The sequence below is a fragment of the Oncorhynchus mykiss genome, chromosome 8, assembly GCF_057628025.1.
Source record: "Oncorhynchus mykiss isolate SJ-2025 chromosome 8, ASM5762802v1, whole genome shotgun sequence".
In the NCBI taxonomy this organism is placed as follows: domain Eukaryota; kingdom Metazoa; phylum Chordata; class Actinopteri; order Salmoniformes; family Salmonidae; genus Oncorhynchus; species Oncorhynchus mykiss.
The window spans coordinates 37,165,366-37,186,205 of NC_143029.1; the positions used below are offsets into that span (position 1 = coordinate 37,165,366).

General features: G+C 44.3%; 2 protein-coding genes across 5 annotated transcripts; one reads left to right on the forward strand and one right to left on the reverse strand.

Annotated features, from left to right (window-relative positions):
* Positions 1 to 1,967: 1,967 nt before the first annotated feature.
* On the forward strand, positions 1,968 to 10,738 carry LOC110529878 (beta-soluble NSF attachment protein). 4 transcript variants are annotated; one of them, XM_021612521.3, is made up of 10 exons: positions 1,968 to 2,276; positions 4,662 to 4,741; positions 6,014 to 6,130; positions 7,299 to 7,345; positions 7,840 to 7,917; positions 8,126 to 8,266; positions 8,408 to 8,512; positions 8,643 to 8,711; positions 8,932 to 8,982; positions 9,220 to 10,738. In XM_021612521.3, the coding sequence occupies exons 1-10, from the start codon at positions 2,179 to 2,181 to the stop codon at positions 9,319 to 9,321; spliced, it is 888 nt and encodes a 295-aa protein (XP_021468196.1). In that variant the 5' UTR covers positions 1,968 to 2,178; the 3' UTR covers positions 9,322 to 10,738. The 4 variants fall into 4 exon arrangements, with proteins under 4 accessions (XP_021468196.1, XP_090099498.1, XP_021468198.1 ...); XM_090243372.1 differs by lacking the exon at positions 7,299 to 7,345 and having other exon boundaries at positions 2,055 to 2,276; XM_090243371.1 differs by lacking the exon at positions 4,662 to 4,741 and having other exon boundaries at positions 2,091 to 2,276.
* Positions 10,739 to 12,359: 1,621 nt separating this feature from the next.
* Positions 12,360 to 18,838, reverse strand: gzf1 (GDNF inducible zinc finger protein 1). Its single transcript, XM_021612520.3, has 8 exons — positions 18,419 to 18,838; positions 17,088 to 17,896; positions 16,698 to 16,972; positions 16,297 to 16,480; positions 15,794 to 16,058; positions 15,477 to 15,644; positions 15,106 to 15,263; positions 12,360 to 14,979 (listed from the first exon to the last, which is right to left on the reverse strand). Exons 2-8 carry the CDS (start codon positions 17,877 to 17,879, stop codon positions 14,197 to 14,199), a joined length of 2,625 nt encoding a protein of 874 aa, XP_021468195.3. The 5' UTR covers positions 17,880 to 17,896; positions 18,419 to 18,838; the 3' UTR covers positions 12,360 to 14,196.
* Positions 18,839 to 20,840: the final 2,002 nt, after the last annotated feature.

The following is a 20,840-nucleotide window of genomic DNA, read 5'->3' on the forward strand; positions in this document are numbered from 1 at the left end:
ATAACACAAGGAATTATTACAAAATGAGCAAAGAACTTGGAGAGATATATATACATACACACGGGCATCCAGTACTGAGTTGATGTGCAGGGTTTTGAGGTAATTGAGGTGTATATATGCACAAGTAGCACAGGTGGCCGTTGGCGCATTAAATGGGGAATATGGGCTCATAGTAATTTCTGAAATTAAATGTATCGAACGCATCAAACACATGGTTGCCATGTGTTTGATACCATTCATTCCCTTCTAGCCATTATTATGAGCCGTCCTCCCATCAGCAGTCCTGTGACATGTAGGTAGGGATGAAGTTATTAGGCAACAGAATAGACAATAAGTAGCAGCAGCGTATGTGATGAGTCAAAAGAGTTTGTGCAAAGGAGGGTCTATGCAGATAGTCCGGGTAGCAATTTGGTTAACCATTTAGTAGTCTTATGGCTTGGGGGTAGAAGCTGTTCAGGGTCCTGTTGGTTCCAGACTTGGTCTATTGGTACTGCTTGCCGTACGGGAGCAGAGAGAACAGTCTATGACTTGGGTGGCTGAATTCTTTGATCATTTTTAGGGCCTGACACCACCAGTGATGTGCTGGGCCGTACACACTTGCGGTAGTGTTGTTGTATGTGTCGAACTGCTTTGCTTTATCTTGGCCAGGTCGCAGTTGTAAATGAAAACTTGTTCTCAACTAGCCTTCCTGGTTAAATAAAGGTGAAATAAATAAAGATAAAGTGCCTTGCGATCATATGTAATGCAGCCAGTCAAGATGCTCTCAATGGTGCAAATTTTTGAGGATCTGAGGGCCTGTGCCAAATCTTTTCAGTCTCCTGAGGGGGGAAGCGACATTGTCGTGCCTTCTTCACGACAGTGGTGGTGTATGTGGATCATGTTAATTTCTTAGTGATGTGGACACCGAGGAAGCTCTCGACCCGCGCCACTGCGGGGACAAAATCGCCTCCTTTGTCTTGCTGACTTTGAGGGAAAGTTTGTCTTGGCACCACACTGCCAGGTCCCTGACCTCCCTCAGGGGGCAGCAGGTAACCTAGTGGTTAGAGCGTTGGGCCAGTAACCAAAAGGTTGCTGGATTGAATCCCGAGCTGACAAGTAAAAAATATTTTGTTTTGCCTCTGAGCAAGGCAGTTAACACACTGTTCCGAGGGCGCCGAAGACATGGATGTCGATTAAGGCAGCTCCTCGCACCTCTCTGATTCAGAGGGATTGGGTTAAATGTGGAAGACACATTTCAGTTGAAGGCATTCAGTTGTACAACTAGCTACCCCCCTTTTCCTCCCTAAGGGCGGTCTCGTCGTTGTCGGTCATCAGGCCTACCACCGTCATGCTCGTCACCAAACTTAGTGATTGTGTTGGTGTTGTCCGCAGCCACGCAGTCATGGGTGAACAGGGAGTACGGGAGGGGACTAAGCACGCACCCTTGAGGGGTCCCTGTGTTGATGGTCAGCTTGGCCGATGTGTGGGTGCCTACACTCACCACCTGGTGGCCGGCACATCAGGAAGTCCAGGATCCAGTTGCAGAGGGAGGTGTTCATTCCCAGGGTCCTGAGCTTGGCGGGCACTATGGTGTTGAACACTGAGCGGTAGTCAATGAACAGCAATCTCACATAGGTGTTCCTCTTATCCAGGTGGGAAAGGGCAGTGTGGACTGCAATTCTTTGTGTTGCTGTGTCAACATGTATGGAAGGGGGTGCCTGTATTTCTCTTTAGTTCTATGCATGCCCATCACATCTTGACTGGGGTGGTATGTATGTGGTCCAAGGTTTGAGCCATGTGTTAAGCGCCATCAGGTGCTCAATGACGTAAACAGACTCAAAATGTCTTAGTTAATGTCTCATTGTCACGATAGGAGCTATTTTGCTTCCCAGAATTTGTTTTGTTCTAAGATCAGAAAGGTATAATTTATGACCTAACTAAAGCGTGTGAAATATTACGTAACAGGGGCTTTAATGTATTTGTTTTTCAGATGGGAGTTGTAGTTTAACTGCATACAAGGTCAAGTTTTTTGTGCCTCGATGGAAACTCAAAGTACCATGATTCTCTTGGCTACTGCAAAGGCACGCCTACGCTAAATAAAACCACCGACTGTAATCCTTCGTTACTAGAAGCGAATGCTGGTGTTATTTTTCTGACTGCCACTCAACGTTAGTATTTGCCCTGTTTAATAATCAGAGAATGGACAACTCCGGGAAAGAGAAGGAAGCGATTCAGCTGATGGCTGACGCCGACAAGAAAGTGAAAACGTCTGGCTCGTTCTTGGGAGGCATGTTTGGGTAAGAGCGCTTCAGCAACGACGTTGTCAATAAAGCTAACCTTCGTTAGCTAGTTTATCATCACTCCGCATGCTAACTCCGTCTCTGGGTATTAGCACAGAGCTGTTCACCATTAGAGATTAATCATTGGCACCATGCCATCGTATGTAGCTAGCTCTACAATATGTCGTTATGTGACATCCTCTAAGCATGCCATAGTAAACATTTTGTCATTAAAATAACGAACTAGTTGCTAGCTACATCCTCATGCATGCTTCTGCAGACAGTCTGTTTAACCAGCTATAGTAGCGTTAGCAACCATTGCGCCTTCTAATGAGCTAAATTAGCGAATCTATGCCATTACCTGCATATTTCAAGGCTATCTGTCATTTGGGCAGTGGCTCTGATGCTAAATATCGAACTAACCACCTTTTTGGATGATTTGTGCACGTACACTTAGTAAGTGACTTACTATTGTCTGCCACAAACCAGTTACATTATTCCCTTCAAGTGAATGTAAACAACCTAGAAGCAGGTCACGACTCTTGGGCCTGTGCCATGAAGGCTAAGTAACATCCCAAAGGCAGACGATTACTCTCCATGCATACATTTGTATTATTCTTTTGCGTTTTTAAAATTCTTAAACACCCATCAGGCCATCTGATACAGCACACCAATTCGATCTCGACTTCTTTAACCATTTCTATGAAGTGTAATCCTATATGCCACCTTTGTGTGTGCTGTATTTATGAATGCATGTGCCTGTAATTTATTCCAATAGTAGGGCCTAGGAGTAGGTGTGTCTGCCAGTTCCAAGGCCACTGCAATGCAGGTCAGTCCGGTTCCAGTCTCTGGTGTATATAACCAGCCAGCATTTTGATGATCTCTATTTGGCAGCCTTATCAAATTGTATTGATCACATACACATATTTAGCAGATGTTATTGTGGGTGTAGCGAAATGCTTGTCTTCCTGGCTCCAACAGTGCGGTAGTATCTAACCATCGTCACCTGTCTGTACCCTACCTAGGGTCCTGTCTTTTGCACAATCATGTGACATGCCTGGATTTGAACCTTTATTGAACTTTTTCATCAAACTGTCTCCTTTGACATTGTCTTACATATGTGACATGATTGCCCAAAACACGGGGCCCTCTAATCATACCATGTCAGTGAAGAGAAGAATTATGTTGCATTTGGTGTACACACACTAAGATTCACTGCATTCAGTTCCTGGCAGCCATCCAATAGTCTTCTTAATTAAATGAAATGGCTCTCAAAAGGGCCACTAAGGTGAAAGCAATGGAGGGGTCTAAATCTGACACTTCTAACTCTCCATCGTTAGAGAAAAGCCTACCTGGGTGTCTGGCTTTGGGCACAGCCTTTCTACTGTACTATACCGGGGAACAACCATTAACGTGCTGTATGAGGATCATATCAGATTGAGGTAGGCCTAAAGCCTTTCATTAAATGGCAGTCGACTTTCATACCGATTTCATAGACTATGGCGATATTGTCCATATGAATGCAGGTGCCACTGTATTGAAGCCATGGGATGCAGTTTATCATCGAGTACTTGCTTTATTACGAGTGATAGGTTCAGTACACATCATTGCATTCTGTATATGAAAGTAGACTGGCCCTCTTTGAAGTCTTGTAGATCGATGCATTACACTCTTTTTGTTTATAAAGCCATGTTGCATAAACTTCCGCTGTACCTTACTTCATTGTTAACTTACAGACGTACCAGATACTACATGAGTTATTATGGACAAGAGCAAGCATTATTTTTATTTGTCAAATTGCAGCCAAGCATCGATCATGATGTCACTAGAATAAGACCCTCAATATTTATTGGAAAGGATCATTTAAGCTCATCGCTGTGCACATTCACCACCCTGTGAAGTTCATCATATTTTATATTCATCTGTCGCCTAATAAACTGCATGCTTTCCCGAGTCGTAGTGGGAGGACCACACAATATTTCATTGCGTGACTCCCAAGTTTGCTTCCCTGTGATGGTTATTATATACATTTTTCTACATAAAGGGGTTTCCACCAACATTTCTTGCATAATACATTATACCGACACAAAGATCCACCTTGTCTAGCGTATTTTGTTTTGTCGGAAAGTTTACATACAAATTGGCTGCTTCCATCAGGCCTGCTGCAAATTAGGGAGAGAGAGACAGAGATCAATACCGGCACCACCATCCAACATGGCCGGCTGACTGATGTCTTCTCTCTCAGCATAAGGTGTTTGGTCAATAATGAAAGTGCTTGGTTGATGAAAGCACTGCATTGTAGTCTTTTCCTATACGAGCAACTTCACCTGGATCTGAAACTGTATGGCATAGGGTTAACACTCAAGACTCAAACCTATGTATTTTGCTCTCTTCTCTCTCCAGCGGCCCTCATAAAGTTGAAGAGGCTTGTGAAATGTACTGCAGAGCAGCCAACATGTTCAAGATGGCCAAGAACTGGAATGGTACACTTCTGTGTGCTCTATTTCACACTAAACATGGTTGACCTTGATTGAACGATTAGCCCATTAGTGGTTGTGACATTGTCAGAGTTGAGGTGTGTGTGCCTGTGCATCTCTGACGAAGGTAGTAATTCAAACTAAAGCGTTAAATGCTGTCAGTATGGGAAGTATTGACTATACAGTGCTGTGAAAAAAGTATTTCCCCCCTTTCTGATTTTGTCATTTTTTTCATATCTTGGACACGGAATGTTATCAGATCTTTAACTGAAATCTAATATTAGATAAACGGAATCTATCCATGGAACATTCTTCCAGGAGTCTTGACCATCATCCAGGTGCTTATTGATAAATTTGAGTCAACCTCTTGGATGACTTAGGTCCTGTTGTGTCTGGCGCAAACCGAACACTGCATTCCACATTAAGAACCCCGTAGCAACGGTCAGGCATGGTGGAAGTGTGATGGTTTGGGGATGCTTTGCTGCCTCACGACCTGGACGACTTGCCATCATTGAAGGAGCCATGAATTCTGCTCTGAAAACAGATCAGCCGTCTGTGAGCTGAAGCGCAGCTGGGTCATGCAACAAGAAAGTTATCCGAAAACACACAAGCACGTCTACACCAGAATGGCTGAAAAGCAACATTTTTAAAGTTCTGGAATGGCCTAGTCAAAGTCTAGACCTAAACCCGATTTTAAGATGTTGTGGCAGGACATGAAACTAGCAGTTCACATGCAAAAACCCACAAATGTCGCTGAGTTAAAGCAGTTCTGCATGGAAAGGGCCAAAATTCATCCACAGATTGTGAGACTGATCAACTACAGGAAGCATTTGGTTGAAGTCGTTTCAGCTAAACGTGTCACAATCAGTTATTGAGTGTCGGGGCAATTCATTTTGTTTTTGAGTGTTGCATAACTTTAATTCAACAAATGAAATAAGTATCCGTGTTATTTGTTCACTCGTGTTCCATTTATCTAGTATTCGATTTTGGTTGAAGATCTGATAACATTCAGTGTCAGAAATATGCAAATATAGAGCGAATCGGCACGAGGTTGACGTGTTTAAATAACAGTAGCCTACACACATGAGACTGGCAGGGTGTGCTGCCCACTCCTCTGTGTGGATGGAGTCACTGTGTTTTGAAGTCATTTTAGCTGTGTGATTCCATCCATAATTCTGTAATTGCACAGCACTATTCTTGGAGGGCCTTGAGGAACAAGGTGCAATGAATTTGCTTTATGTTGAGGTTAAATGTGTTTGTTTGTGTGTGTGTCTCCAGCTGCTGGTAATGCCTTCTGCCAGGCGGCCCGGATCCACATGCAGCTCCAGAACAAACACGACTCGGCCACCAGCTTCATCGATGCAGGAAACGCTTTCAAAAAGGCAGACCCCAGCGGTGAGATACCGCACACCAAAATGCCAAACTGGGCCTTTAGGTTACAGTAGTTGACCTCAAACAGCCTGCTTTAACCTTAGTTTACTACATTTCAGTCCCTTGTGAAAGTAGCAAAAACTGCTGCACATTTTCCAGGGCTAATAGAAGTGTGTGGTATGTGTCAGTCAGATCCACAGTTGTGGCTCTAGAAAGGTAGCTTGAGCAGAATGGGCTCTATGGAGAAGCTAGTCTACTGGGAAGAGTGATTTTGAATTAGAATTCCCAGTCATTTCTTAGTGTTACACACGATACGTCCAAGTCTTTCTGGGTACTGTGTCAGAAATCAGGCCACCCTGTATAGGTTGTCTGTTTGCATCTGACATGTGGGCCAACCATCAGCTCCGGGGTCAGAGGTGAGAGAGCCATGCTGTATTGATGACCATAAACTGGGTGGTTCAAGCCCTGAATACTGATTGGCTGACAGCCGTGGTATATCAGACCGTATACCATGGGTATGACAAAACATGACATTTTTACTGCTCTAATTATGTTGGTAACCAGTTTATAATAGCTATAAGGCACCTCAGGGATTTGTGGTAAATGGCCAATATACCACGGCTAAGGGCTGTGTCCATTCACTCCTCAATGCGTCATGTCTAAGAACAGCCCTTAGCTGTAGTATATTGGCCATATACCACATGCCCTCGTGCCTTATTGCTTTACTATATTAAACTGTGACTATATTGCAAAAAGAAATGCCCTTGAGTACCGTTCAATAAATATTTACTGAGTAGAATTGAGTAGCTCCAGTGGGCTCTCCTCTTTACCTTTTGGTATGAATAAAACGGTAGAAAGTTGGGGCTGGAGTACCATCCCTGGGATGGTTATTATTGAGGTTAGCCTGCCATGTTGTCGAGAGTGGGTTTAATAATAAACCCACCCACTGGTGGTGATGGAATTATAACCTACTGTAGATGAAATGCCAAGCCAGCCACAAGGAAAAATAAGATTTAATGTGATGCAACCTTGATCCACGAGAGAATCGTAACGCAAGAGCATGCATTGTTTCTTTCACTACTTTCCAATTTTCAGAAATCTCCTTTTGGATTGTACGAATGTATGCATCTAACCTACCCTAATACTGTCTGTCACTCTTAACTCTCCCCTCTTCCTTTAATGCTGCCAATAGAGGCTATCAAGTGCTTAAACGCAGCTGTTGATATATACACAGACATGGTAAGACAGACGCTCACAGATGAGGACATGCATGGCCAGAAACATACAATACATTGTCATGGTTCATCATCACCAGTGTTCATGAATGACCGATTTTAATTTCCTTGTCAGAATTCCTTTTGGCTGTAGTTGTAAAACTGTTCTGATGATGCAGGTTGTACTATTTCATTCCAATGCTCTTCTCTCAATGGCACCCTCCCTAAAGGAGCCCAGGCTCCTTGAAGATGCTCCCCTCTGTTTCAAAAGAGTGCTGTATTGCGTGGAGTAGCTTACAAAGGCCATTTCAACTGCAGCGTTTGTATTGTGACGCAAGGCTAGATTTTAAAGTACTTGGTTTCTCTGCAAAGCCAGTTCTTAGTAATGATTTCTCTCCTCTCTCTAAAGCCACTTAGTAACGATCAGGGTCCAGAGCATTTCCTGGTCTGGTCACGTACGTAGTAAGGTAAAACTCCCGGCCCCAGTATTGATTCCTGTCCTGTGTTTGGCTCGTCCAGGGAAGGTTCACCATCGCAGCCAAACACCACATCACCATCGCAGAGATCTACGAGTCAGAACTGGTGGATATAGAGAAGGTGCGTTTTGAATATGTTTGTGCTGTCGTCGTATATGGTTATTGGACTAGTAAAGGTGTCTGAAGACATGGAATATTTGGAATAGTTTACCAAATTCTCGCCGTCTCATTTCCTTATTGGTTTACATTAGAAAGAAAATCCATTATTTTGCCTTTTCTGGACCTCTACTCAGTGTTTTGGTTCCCATTTCCCCCTGGTCCTGCTCTAGGCCATCGCCCACTATGAGCAGGCAGCAGACTACTACAAAGGAGAGGAGTCCAACAGTTCTGCAAACAAGTGTCTACTGAAGGTGGGGGCCTACGCCGCTCAGTTGGAACAGTACGCAAAGGCCATCGAGATCTACGAACAGGTGTGTGTGTGTGTCAACTCGGCATGCTTGTGGGTGCACGTGTGTCTGAACAGAAACTGATTTGTATATCAATGGTTTCCCAATGAAATTGATGAACCCAGTGAATTGACCGTGTTCGTGTGTGTGTGTGTGTGTTACCAGGTTGGATCCAGCACCATGGATAACCCCCTGCTGAAATACAGTGCCAAAGAGTACTTCTTCAAAGCCTCTCTGTGTCACTTCATCGTGGATGAACTTAACGCCAAAGTCAGTCGGCAGCGTCATGTCACCTAGACCATAAGGGATTCAGTGCCCTTCTGATTTGTAAATGAAGCAGTCCTCTGACTTAGTGCTTTGTATGAAGGAAAACTGCATTTAAATGTTTTTATTTCTGCAGCTTGCTGTCGAGAAGTACGAAGAGATGTTCCCAGCCTTCTCTGACTCAAGAGAGTGCAAGCTGTTGAAGGTATATCACTGACCCCATCTAAAGCCTTCGATTTGTTATTTGTATCCCTTTATGGTGTTGATCATGGTAATATATTAAAGTTATATTGTGCAAAGTTCACTAGATCTCAAAGCGCTTACATGGGATGCGGTTATGTCATCCACTACTACTGTGTAGCACCTGCACGGCAGCCATTTTGCAGAAGCAATCTGATAAGCTACTGTAAATCACTGTTTTACAGAAACTCCTGGATGCTCATGAGGAACAGAACTGTGAAGCTTTCACAGAAGCAGTAAGTCTAAATGGCTCATTGATTCACAGGGCGGGCTGCTTTTTCCCTTTGGAAATAATGTAGGTCTGATGTCGTTGCCTATCATTGGAATGGTGAAAGCCCTTGACTCCAGTATATGGCATTCACAAATGCAGTCATGCCAGATCAGTAAATAATTTAAGGAAAGAAAGCATGGATTCCTTTTAGTATTTTAACAGGTGCTTAGATTTAATCTTATTCCCTTTCGATTTCCATCAGATTAAAGAGTTTGACTCCATCTCTCGTCTGGACCAATGGCAGACCACCATGCTGCTGCGCATCAAGAAGACCATCCAAGGGGACGAGGGAGACCTGAAGTGAGACCACGACAGGGGGAACACATGGCATGCCACCCCTCTCCACGACTTCACCCCTCATCCCATATTGTTTTTGTGCAATGACTCAGCCCAGGTTCTTACATACAGAATGTCCAGTTAGTTAAATCCGCTGCAATGTCTAGTCCAGGGATCTGACTTTTGGGGAGGGATTTGAGGTTTTGGTCAGCTAAAAAAAATTGTTTAATTTAGCAAATCTGTTCCCAAGTATTCCCACAAATTAAAAAAAGGGATATGCGATCGTGTATCCATGCAATGAAGGTGTGAAATTATGATTATTTTATTTTCAAATACAATCTCTTTTTGGGCTTTGTTGTGGTACATTTGCAGTGTACAAATGATTAGAATTATGTTCTGGCCCCGAAACCATCCGCTCCTACAAAAATGATCCTGCGTCTGAATCTAGCTGCCTACCCCCGGTGTAGGTCTTTATAAAGACTTATGTATACGCTGTTGAATTCTATTATATCAGTGCTCTCTTATCACCAAACTCTAGTTAGGATGTGGGTCCAGTCGCACCTCTTTCTGGAGGATAGATCCGATACGTTTCCTGTTTAGTGGTGAGTGAACTTCTGAGAAGGGCAGAGAGGCATTCTAATTCCAAGGCATTGACCACTGATGTTAGTATTGAGCGCACAAACACTGCATGATTTGTACAGTTGTAATTCATGATTCTATTAGGTTCAACAGGTGTGACTTTTCATGTAGGAATTAGTATTTTAAATATATATTTATATTGTGTTTGCTTGGCTTCCAGCTGAAAAGTCTTACAAGGGAAATGTCCATTACTTATATATCATAAATGGTTCTTGTAAACAAAGGTAATCCAGCCTGAGATGACACAATGAATTGTTTCGTATTTAAAATTTAAAAAATCTTATTATTGAAATGGGACAATTGATACAAATACAATCAAGACATGGCCAGAAAGTATATTTTGCTTAGTTGGTATTTTTTCTCCATATTTCTTATGAGGTTATCTACACAATCTGCCTATGTGAGGCGACTTCCTAATTCTGCTTGTAAATGATTATTTTTTTAAACGCAGAGCTAAGAAAATCTCTTGCCCACTGTAAGAACAGTTTCACTTCTAAACTCCAGCTTTGTTCTTTCATTGTCACTCATGTTGATGTACTATGTGTCGTGAAGTTGTAACCATGTTGGTGTTTGCTAGTGCATCCTCTAGCTGGCAACTAGCAGAGCTGTAGTTCTTTGTGTGTATAGGTAATTGTGTTGCGCAACATTTCCTAGTAGTGATGAGCTGCGGCAAGGTTTTTACTGAGTGCCCCACAACGTAGGAGGCAGTCAGCCTGCATATCAAGCTTCTTTCAGATGGAATGGTGCTCTTTTCTTTTTATTTGGTCTGTGTCTCAAAATTAACTAAATAAAATCATTTATCATTCTGTGGGTCTACTGATATTGCTGTTTGTCGAAAACTTAGTCCACGCAATTTGAAAATGATATGTGCATGTATATTTTAATTTGTATTAGTGATCATGTTAGGAGTAAATGTCAAAACATGAATTAAGCATACTTAGGCAGAGATTCTGATTGCGGGTTATAGACCTTGCAGCTTTTTTTCCCGATCAAGGCTATTTCCGAGTAAGCCAACATATGCCGCGTCGACCGTGAATGGTGTCTCAGCGGAATCATTGCCTTGAATGATACATTTATACACAAACAAGATTGCAACCGTACCATGTATTGTTTATAGCTTAGTTTTGGGTCTGGAACTCATCTTTCTGGTAAAAAAATGTTATACATTGCTGAGATGTACTCACTTGATGCAAGCTCAAATACATAGTACAAATAGTATGAAAATACATTGATTTATTTTCCTATTCAACAAAAGTGGGGCTTAAAATGACATGTTTTTTCTAAATATAGGAACAATCAAATAAACAACTTACCAAGCTAACATATAATTATTTTAAAATGGTAATAGCAAGGATCATTTAGCTATTAGATTTAGACTCGCTAGACCCCTCAGACTCAATCCTGGACCTCAAGCCAGTTCCACTGTTGTCTTTCATCATTCCCCCTCTAATCGGGGACTGATTTAGACCTAGGACACCAGGTGTATGCAATTCATTATCAGGTAGAACAGAAAACCAGCAGGCTTCCGAAATGTGGACCGGAGGCTCAGTACGGAGGATGTGACGCAAATGCGGCGCCTCCGGAGGCTTTCGGAGAGCAAATCGAACTCCATACCGCATCGCCGTGTGCCTCCCAAATTATGTAACAATGTGAAGGTCTCCTTATAGCTCTGTATAGATCCGCATCGACATGAATAGTTGATGGTAGTTGATGGTAGGTGAGGTCCTGTATAAACACAAACCCACTTCCTTGACAACAGCTCTGCTCCGTGAAGAAGTGTGAACGTTCTGACCTCTGCGGAGGCCGCGTCGCAGTAAACGCTGTACGTCCACTGCAGACATCAGATGGACCAATCAGAGCCTTTAAGAGTTGAATACCCTTGCGCTCGACCAGGGTTGTCAAACTCATTCCATGGGCCTAGCGTCAGCAGGTTTTTTTTTTTTTACTAATTAGGGCCCTTAATTCATCAATCAAGTACAAGGGAGGAGCAAAACCCACAGCCACTCGGCCCTCTGTGGAATGAGTTTGACACCTGTGCACTAGACTGTCCCCTTTCATATTCTGTCTCCCAGAGGGAGAGTAAATCGATTATTTGTCTGGATAGGCCAGAAAGTGTGACACGTTACTTCCTATGCGGTCTGAAACCTGACACTTCCAGGTCCGTTCTGAGAGTGGTAGCTGAGTGCAGACAGATAAAGCTTTCGAGGCACTGAACCCTACGACGTTCACATATGGCTTTGTACACCAAAATATCAGTTGGAACCTGTTCAGAACTGCTCAATATTTGAGAGGTTAAAATCCACAATACCTAGAACCCACAATCCGATTCAATCCCAGCCTAAATTTCAAAAAGGCAACCCCGTAACGTTTCGTCAACAGAGTAGAGGACAGACATAAAATATGAATTCAGACCCAATAAATAGACACTTTCATATGTATATGGACAGTGAAGCTACACATTTTAATTTGGCTCTATCCTCCAGCATTTTTGGATGAGAGCAAATGTCTCATATGGGACAACAGTACAGAATGTCACTTTTTATTTGAGGGTATTTTAATACTCTGTGTTAAGTTTTGCCTGATAGGAACTGAATGGTGAATGGAGTAATTGTATTTCTGAGTAGATAAGATGTTTCAGAACACTTCAAAATGAATCCGGATAATGCCATGATTAAGAAAAATCAGGAATGAATAATGACTAGTGAGAAGGTTACAGAACGTGCTAACCTGACCATTAACATGGGAGTTCAGCATTTTTTGGGGGGGATGATCTTTGTGCCTCTAACTTCCTCACCCATCATTATTCACAATTCATTTATGAATGATCCATAATCATGGTAGCATCCACATTCATGTAGAAATGTTCAAAAACGTCCTTATTTACAATAAAAGTCACTCCAAAATGACAATACATGATTCACCATACAGTTCATTGGTCAAAACATAACCCAAAACAAACTGCAAATGCATCCAATTGACACCTGTGCACTAGTTTGTAGTCACAAACTTAACATAGTCATACAAATATGGAACCAAATACTACACTTTTGACAACTTTAATACACTATAAGTGAATGTGTCCAAATACTTATGACTTCTTCAAATGGGAGGGACTAGAGTCAGTGGTGCCAGGGAAACAGCCTCTCCCTCAAAGTCAGCAAAAACCAAGCAGCTGATTATGGACTACAGGAAACGAGGAGAGGAGCACGCCACTATTGTCATCGGCCGGGCTGCAGTGGAGAAGGGTAAAAAGCTTCAAGTTCCTCAGCGTGCACATTACAGAGAACCGGACATGATCCAATCACACCCCCGCCGTGGTTTTAGCAGCAGTGTCTCTCAAACCTCAGGCGCCTGAAGACATTCAGCACGGGCCCTAGGATCCTAAAGAAGTTGAACAATCGAGAGCCTCTTGAACGGCTGCATCGCCGCCTGGTACGGCAAACGCACCGCCCTCAACTGGAAGGCCCTACCGAGGTTGGTGCGGACGACCTAATGAATAACTGAGGGCGAGCTCCTTGCCCTCCAGTACATCTACACCAGCCCGTGTCTTAGGAAGGCCCCAAAGATCTTTAAGGACTCCAGTCACCCGAGTCATGGACTGTTCACTGTTACCATCTGGCAAGTAGTATCCGAGTATTGGGTCTCGGACGAACAGGCTCAGAGACAGCTTCTACCACCGGGCCATCAGACTGCTAAAAATTCAAACCTAGCACAGATCTGCACCGTAGAGACTATTTGCATTAGGCACCTTAGAAATGATTTGCACTACACACATATTCAACCCTTCCACACAAACACACATAAACACACACACACCTATAAACACACACACACAAGCACTGAGCTCACACACTCAATGCTGCTGTTCTAGTACTATTGATTCCACAACCCACTTTATATTTGTTAATAGTGTAAATACAGTCCATTATTACTACTCATATTGCCTCTTCTACTACTTGTTATTTTCTACTTAACTCTTCACTGTTATTGTTGATTGATGTACTGCATTGAGGGAGCTAGGGCAAACATTTCACTGCACCTTGTATACCAGCTGTAAACTGTGTACGTGACGAATACATTTGATTTGATTTCGATACAGTGCTTTCAATTTGTACACGGAAAAAAAGGTAGTGTCCTGTTGTCGCCTCGTATGAAACATTTGACCTCAAAATCCAAAATGCTGGAGTATAGAGCCAAATTAAAGGAATTATCTTCAGTGCCCAAATGCATACGGAAGGGAGTGTACATTGAAATACATGCCAACCTACACCACAGTATCTTCAGTGGACACCTCCAGGTCTTCCACAGTCCCAATGTCCTCTGGTACACTGTGTTGTTCCTCATTAGAGACAGCAGCGCTCGGTGTCTCAGTCTCCAGTTCTGATGTCTGCACTGTGACACACTCCTCAGAGATAGGGGCACACTCTGAAACTGCCTCCTCGGGATCCGCAATGGCCGTCGTATCTGAACACGGCCCAGCTTCCAAATCTGGAGCCAAGATGGTCTGCGACACCGCAGTTTCCAGAACACATGAAGTTGAAAGACTGGTCTCTGAAACTGGGGCAAATATGGCCCCTGAAACAGTGACTGGGACAGAGACAGACACAGTCTGGACAGGGAGGACGCCAGAGGAGGACGAGGACACAGAGATGGAGGACATAGAGACAGGGATAGTAAAGGGGACAGAGACAGTGGATCCATCCAGAGAGATGACACTGGCCCCGGTGCAGTCTGTGGTGACGATGGGTAGCTGGGTCCCAGCCGGCATCTCTGTCTGGATGACCGTGAACCCACCCAGGGTGGTGTGGCTAACCAGGGCGATGGTCCCTGGGTCGCCCCAGCTGGCTGAGAGGGTGATGGGCTCACCAGGAACCAATATGGTCCCCTCCTGGAGCCTACCTCCAGCTCCACTATCCCCTTCCAGCTCCCGAACCACAGTCTCTATTTTAACCTTTCTACCAAGGCTTCTGGGCTTCTTAGTCTTTTTCTCCATGTTGTCCTTGAGGACCACCAGGTAGTTCTTCCATGGAGTGTTTTGGTCGTGAGTCTGTGGAATAAAGTGCACATCTTCAAATAACAGGCGTTTTGCAGCACATATCAATGTCTCCAACATGACGTATCGCACACATTTGAGTATTGAAACAAGTGTTGTTGCAGTAGTGTAGTAACGCACCATGGTGTGCCTGCGTACGGTGGACTTGTCCGTGAAGGTACGGTTGCAGAGGCCACACATGTAGGGCTTCTCCCCTGTATGAATCCTCTGGTGCCTCTGGAGGGCATTCAGCTGGGTGAACTGCTTATCACAATCTGTACAGTGGTACGGACGCTCACCTGAGACAGTTACACACACAGGTCAGACAGGGGTTAAAGGGCAAGGGTCAGCAGAGGAAGACATTTTCAAGGGGTAATAATTCACTATAAAATGCAAGATACCGAACTATTAGACGGTAGTAGCAATGTGTCTTGTGATGACTAACTGTAACATTCGATGCAGTCAGCATGAAAATAAAATGGCTACATAAGATGTAATAACGCAGTGGTTACCTGTGTGTATCTTCATATGCTGGTGGAGGGAGTTTCTCTGGGCGAAGGCCCGACCACATTGTTCACACTTGTAAGGCCTGGAGCCTGTGTGGATTCTGGAGTGGTGTTTCAGGTATTCTTTAGAGGCAAAGCTTTTCCCACAGCTCTCACACATAAAAGGCTTCTCTCCTGGTAGGCCAAACAAAACAGATTGGTTTAGACTGGTTTGTGTAGATCTAAGAAACAGTGTAAAAAATCCTGATTAAATCAGGAAAAGCCAAACCTAGCAGCTTTAAAACATTTTTACAGTGCATCTGTGTAAGAAGTGAAAGTCTTACCCGTGTGGGCCCTTTTGTGATAGGACAACATGTGGTTCTGGGTGAACCTCGCATCACACTGGTCACAGGCGAAAGGCTTCTCTCCTGTGTGAGTCCTGCGGTGTGTCTTGAGGGCTGAGCTCTGGGAGAACTTGGCTTCACAGTCAGTGCAGGAGTAGGGCTTGTCTCCTGTGTGCGTTCTCTCGTGTAGCGTCAACGCTGTCTTAGAGCTCAGCGCCTTGTTACACACAAGACAGGTGTGTCGCTCGCCGCCTCCCTCGTGCACCTAGACGTAGAAAAGAGTCAATATTTATCGTCTCAATTAATGATTAGTCTTGCAGCAAATTGAAAAGGATATACCATTTTCACATTTTGCCTTTTGACCAGACACACATGGGTTTAGCCACCGACGGCTCTGGTCAAAAGTTGTGCCCTACGTGGGGAACAGGGCGTCAATCGAGAGAATCCTACATAAAAGTGTTACAAAAGCAGTCCCAAGTCCTCTGACTCGGACCCATCCCAACCTGTCGTCGGTGGCGCGTCACGTCCTTCTTGCGTTTGAAGGTCTTGGTGCAGACGTCACAGGGGAACAGCCTTTCGTCACTGTGGACGTGTCTCTGGTGGATCTTCAGGTTGCAGCGGTTGGCGAAGGTCTGCTGGCAGGTGTCACAACGGTACGTCACCTCCCCCTGCACACTGTGGCTCGTCCTGGTGGTCATGGTAACAATGTAGTTATTAGAGACGTGATCAGAACAACAATGACAATAGTTGAGAGCTCAGGTTTCCTAACCCCTTTACAAGTGCTCAAAGCACTTTACATTGTACAGTACAGAGTAGGTCTACATTTGTCTTCTCTCATTTTCAAACCCACCCATTCATGATCCAACGAATGTCTAACTAATGTGTAATATCCAACTCCACCTACTTGACGTGCTTCAGGTAGCTCTTCTCATAGTGGAAGGTCCGTTGACATTTGTCACACTTGTATTGAGTGTCAATACGTCTGGATGATCTGTTGGTGGCACGCTCCTCTCCCTCCTCCTCACCCTCCTCTTCCTTGCTGGGCAAGAAGAGGGAGTCATCTGGACAATCCTCTGGTATATCTCCCTCTTCCACCTCATCTTCATCATCAACGTCTGTCGACTCCAGTCCCGCCCCCCCTTTTTCAGGCAGAGGCTCTGGAAGGGCCTCTTCTGCCTCCTGTGTAATAACAATAATCGTCAAGATCAATTGGACAGCACTTTTGTCTAGATGTTTTAAATGCTTTACTACATGCCTCATCCGCCAAATCAAAGCATCAAAACATTGCACCTACCTGTGTGTTGTAAGTGTTCTCCTCCTGACTGGTTGTCTGAGTGTTGTTGTCAGGCAGATCTTCCATCTGCGCCAGGGTCTGGTCCTTCATCTTCCTCACGTACTTCTTCTTAGGAATGTCAATGAAGACTCTGCGCCCTGCCAGCCTGTTACTCCTCCTCCCAGAGACCTCAGTGTCTTTATTCACCTCTGACTTCTCCTCCTCGGCTGTGACCGCGACCTTTGCCCTTTTCTCCCCCCTCTCTGGTTTGGTAGGAGGGGTCAGCCTCTTGGTGGAGGCTATTTTGGGAACTTTGTTGACTCCGACCCCCAGCGCCCCATCCTCCTCTCCTACATCATACAAATCATCTTCCGTGTCTTGTGACATGGATGCCTCAACCCTGTGCAGACTCAAGCTGCCTTCATAGAGAACCGAGCTGCAGGCCTGGACAAGGCTCTTACACTCCAACAGTGTTGCCACTTCATGTATTACACCAATCGTGTCTTTAGCAAACTCTTTATCCACCTCCAGTTTGCCAGTGTATACATATTCCAAGAACCTGGTGAAATCAGTGGTTCGAACGTTCCCCAAGAATAGTTTCTTGGGTGGGTCCGGTGCCAGTAGGATGTTCTTGAAGTAGCCGCTGGAGGCAGCTAGGACCGCCTGGTGAGCCTCAAACTCTTCCAGCTCACCCTGGAAGTCGACCTGGACTGTGACATCGCACAGGTGACCATGTAGCCTGAGCTGGTGCAGAGACTGAAGCATGTCCTCATGGTGGAAGGCTGAGGAGAGTTGGACCACTTGGTCACTCATGGTTCATACTGTTGATGCTGATAAGACAAATGTTATAAAAAACAGATCAATGGTAGCAAAGCAATCCATTCCTGGCTAAAGTTAACTTTTTTGTTGTTGGAGTGACCATGTGGATTTATAACGTTAGTGACGTTAGCTAGTTAGATCTATTCACTTAGCTTGCTAGCTATATAACGTTATGGTTAAGGCCTGTGCTTGGGGATAGCTTAACATAGCTAACGTTAGGTGGCTGGCTAGATGGGAAAAGCAGCTGGCTAGGCAAGCTCAAAAACGAGTTTGACTCAATCAGCTGCCCATGTTTCGACTGGCCAGCCGTCAAAAACGGAGTAACGTTAGCGCACAAGCGAGTTAGCATCAAGCTAACGTTAAGCTTACTAGACTGAGCCGCGGCAATAAGCTAGCTAGTCAAAAGACAGAAAAAACAGTAATGGTTGTTTTTCCACGAAACACTTTCTTTTGCAGTGTTTCGGTTATGATCAGCAAGCAACAGCGGAATATGTGCAATGAACGTGTACGCATCACAACCAACTCTTTCTTACCGTAAGCTCGGTAAAATGGCAGCCCTTCACAAATGCAGCACAACGAAAGTATTTCCTGTAAAATCTGCACCCGAAATCGAGAGATCCGTTTTCACTTCGGCCATGTTGGATAGATTCGGTCCGCTTCGGATGATTTGGGATAGGTTCTAAGTACCCGTTTCAAATGTTCACAAGGAACGTCAGAACAAAGCGACTCTGGATCAGTTCTTAGGATCATTCGAACGTGTTTCTAGAAATAACGACATCAAAATGAAATAAATCATTACTAGTCTATTCGGCTCATGGTGTCGCGGTACCTTTGCAAATGCAAAAAAACAAACAATGTATTTGTCATTATGTAGAAGAAGAAAATAACATCTTCAGACGCATATCAATTGCATTGCCATTTTTTTTTAAATTCATAGATAATAGATTAATAATGTATTTTGTAAATCACAGTGTCCACATGGTGGTGCCCTTTCCTTGTATTTCAATATTGTGCGATTTAGAAGCCCCCGTCTTGCCTCTGCAGAGAATAGATAAGTGCAAACTGTACTTATGGTCTTTTGTCTGGGTCTTGATTATTTCAGGGGTGTAAGTGCTGGGCTGAAACAAAAGCCCGCCCAACCAGTAATTGAATCCCTGGTATATGCATTTCTGAGCTTCTTGTCAAATTTAGGCATTTTGGCTGAGAGGAGCAATAAAACAGAAGCCTTCAGAGTTGATTCCACTTGAACTCGATCCAACACACAAATCAGCCCCACGTTTTCCAGACTGTAGACCGTCATTCCAAGGCTGTACGCTAAGATACTTTAGGAGGAATCACTGGGGGCCTGTGCAGCTGCCAGTGGAGTTTTATTGTCAGAGGAAATCCATATACCTTACATTTCCCTTAATGACTTCTGCAAGCGTTCAGCCTCTTCCGGTAGTGGTGAGTCACCCTGCTAGTGCTCTACTGAGGACAGGAGGCTGTGGTTTTCAGCTCTGGCCTGGAGACTAGCTACCACGTCTTTCTGTCTATCGCGCCTCAACGCACAGTCGCGCACACACACACACACACACACACACACACACACACACACTGACTGCATCTCAAATGATTCCCTATTCGTAGTGCTCTATTGTTTTCTGACCAGAGCCCTACGTGATGCAAATGCTTAGTAAAAGGTGATGAGTTCAGCAAACAATCTCCCCCACGTTGGGACATGTTTTCCCTGCCTCAGGGCAGACAAGCAAAATACCACTGCTTACATTGAACGGTACACAAGCAACGGGACAAAACATTGACTGTGTGAGAGGAGAAAACAAACCCCCACATCCTGGAAATACATATTTTCTGATGGGGGTTTTAGAGGACATTCTCATAAACACTCTGATATTCAATGGCTAAAGGGGAATTCTGTCAGGGTTTGTCAGCTGGAGTCATGCAAACACTTTGATGTGGATTTGGATGTGGTGGGGGAGAGAGCGTGTCCTAGTAAGACCTCTCCATAGTTGCCTGTTAGCCTACGAGTCATAATCTAAGCAGATGATGAACTGAAAGGCTGACTGTAACACCAGACCATTACATAGAGCTGTGGCTTACTGGTCTGGCTGTGAAAAAATAACCTCTCTCTCTCTCTCTCCCCCTTTCTCTCTCTCTCTCTCCCTCTCCCCCCATTTCTCTCTCTCTCTCCCCCTCTCTCTCTCTGTTTCTCTCACTCTCTCCCTCCCCCTCTCTCTCTCTCTCTCTGTTTCTCTCTCTCCCTCCCCCCCCCCCCCTCTCTCTCTCTGTTTCTCTCTCTCTCTCTCTCTGTTTCTCTCAGTTTCTCTCCCTCTCTCTGTTTCTCTCTCTCTCTCTATTTCCATTCAACCACAGGGCTAATGCCAGACCGACCAGACTCTGTCCAACTCAGCATTCAGTCTGTGGTGACTCTCAGTAAAAAGTGTTCTCAGTAAAAAACATGTTTTATGAAATAGCATATTCATGAAGGCTCTTGAATAGCCTGCAGTGATTCTGTGCAAATAGTATTTCTGTGTAACTCTTCAAGTGCGGACATGGTGGACATATAAATGCTGTATTCACTGTTGTTGTTCTTAATATATGCCTCCCTGTCCTGTCCTTGGGATAGTCGGTCTTTGTTAACCTTGTGGAGATGTGGAAGAGGCTTATAGTTGTTTTTGTCAATGAATATGAATCTCCGCCCATAATTACAGTATGTAAGCAATGGAACTGGAGCCAGGTGAGAAACGGACTAAGCTGTGTGTTTATGTAGCTCTGTCAAGGCTAAGGTGCTAACTCCCTGGTACGCCTTAACACTGCCAGGATGCACACAGGCCATTCCAGGTCAGCCACGCACATACCCACATGCACAGAGACACACATCAACACATACATGTACACACACACACACACACACACACACACACACACACACACACAATCCAGACCTGTCACTGGTAG

Coding starts and splice junctions, on each gene's coding strand:
- gzf1 (XM_021612520.3), bottom strand. CDS start 17,879: ATGAGTGACCAAGTGGTCCAACTCTCCTCAGCCTTCCACCATGAGGAC. Junction 16,973..17,087: donor AGAACACTTACAACACACAG/GTAGGTGCAATG, acceptor GTTATTACACAG/GAGGCAGAAGAGGCCCTTCC. Junction 16,059..16,296: donor TGACGCGCCACCGACGACAG/GTTGGGATGGGT, acceptor TTCTACGTCTAG/GTGCACGAGGGAGGCGGCGA.
- LOC110529878 (XM_021612521.3), top strand. CDS start 2,179: ATGGACAACTCCGGGAAAGAGAAGGAAGCGATTCAGCTGATGGCTGAC. Junction 6,131..7,298: donor CAAAAAGGCAGACCCCAGCG/GTGAGATACCGC, acceptor TGCTGCCAATAG/AGGCTATCAAGTGCTTAAAC. Junction 8,983..9,219: donor GTGAAGCTTTCACAGAAGCA/GTAAGTCTAAAT, acceptor GATTTCCATCAG/ATTAAAGAGTTTGACTCCAT.